The 1,174-nt window shown below is 58.6% G+C and overlaps 1 protein-coding gene across 1 annotated transcript; it reads right to left on the bottom strand.

Moving 5' to 3' along the window:
- Window positions 1-22: 22 nt before the first annotated feature.
- LOC122544935 (extensin-like) lies at window positions 23-818 on the bottom strand (the record flags this gene model as incomplete). The annotated part of the gene is made up of 1 exon (XM_043684195.1): window positions 23-818. A coding segment is annotated over one exon (796 nt), but the record flags the coding sequence as incomplete, so codon positions are not given.
- Window positions 819-1,174: the final 356 nt, after the last annotated feature.

Below are 1,174 nucleotides of genomic sequence, written 5' to 3'. Positions count from 1 at the left end.
CACAGGGGGATTCGGTGAGCACAGGGGGATTCGGTGAGCACTGGGGGATTCGTTGAGTATTGGGGATTCGGTGAGCACTGGGGGATTCGGTGAGCACAAGGGGATTTGGTGAGCCCAGGGGGATTCGGTGAGCACAAGGAGTTTTGGCGAGCACTGGGGGATTTGGTGAACATTAGGGGATTCGGTGCGAACAGGGGGATTTGGTGACCACAGGGGGATTCGGTGAGCACTGGGAGATTCGGTGAGGACTGGGGTATTTGGTGAGCACAGAGGGTTTTGGCAAGCACTGGGGGATTCAGTGAGAACAGGGGGACTCGGTGAGCACAGGGGGATCCTGTGAGAACAGGGTGATGAGGTGAGCATTGGGGGATTCGGTGAGGACAGGGGGATTCGGTGAGCACCGGGAGATTTGGTGCGCACAGGGGGATTTGGTGAGCACAAGGGGTTTCGGTGAGAACAGGGGGATCCGGTGAGCACTGGGGGATTCGCTGAGCACAGGGGGAGTCGGTGAGCACTGGGGAATCCGGTGAGGACAGGCGGATTCGGTGAGCACTGGGGGATTTGGTGAGCACAAGGTGATTCAGTGAGCACAGGGGGATTTGGTGAGCACAGGGGGATACAGTGAGCACAGGGGGATACAGTGAAAACAGGGGGACTCGGTGAGCCCTGGGGGATTCGGTGAGCACAGGGGGATTCGATGAGCACAAGGGGTTTCGGTGAGAACAGGGGGATCCGATGAGCACTGGGGGATTCGCTGAGCACAGGGGGATTCGGTGAGCATTGGGGAATTTGGTGAGCACAGGTGGAGTCGGTGAGCACTGGGGGATTTGGTGAGCACAGGGGATTCGGTCAGCACTGGGGGATTTTGTGAGCACAAGGGGATTCGGTGAGAACTGAAGGAGTCAGTGAGCACTGGGGGATCCGGTGAGAACTAAGGGAGTCGGTGAGCACTGGGGGATTCGGTGAGCACAGGGGGATTCGGTGAGCACTGGGGGATTTTGTGAGCACGAGGGGATTCGGTGAGCACAGGGGGATTCGGTGAGAACTAAGGGAGTCGGTGAGCACAAGGGGATTCGGTGAGCACAGGGGGATTCGGTGAGCACTGGGGGATTTTGTGAGCACAAGGAGATTCGGTGAGCACTGGGGGATTCGGTGAGCAAAGGGGGATTTGGTC

The sequence above is a fragment of the Chiloscyllium plagiosum genome, unplaced genomic scaffold, assembly GCF_004010195.1.
Source record: "Chiloscyllium plagiosum isolate BGI_BamShark_2017 unplaced genomic scaffold, ASM401019v2 scaf_97664, whole genome shotgun sequence".
Taxonomy (NCBI): Eukaryota; Metazoa; Chordata; class Chondrichthyes; order Orectolobiformes; family Hemiscylliidae; genus Chiloscyllium; species Chiloscyllium plagiosum.
The sequence above is the reverse complement of the archived record's forward strand: the minus strand, read 5'-3'. Positions and strand labels throughout refer to the sequence as shown.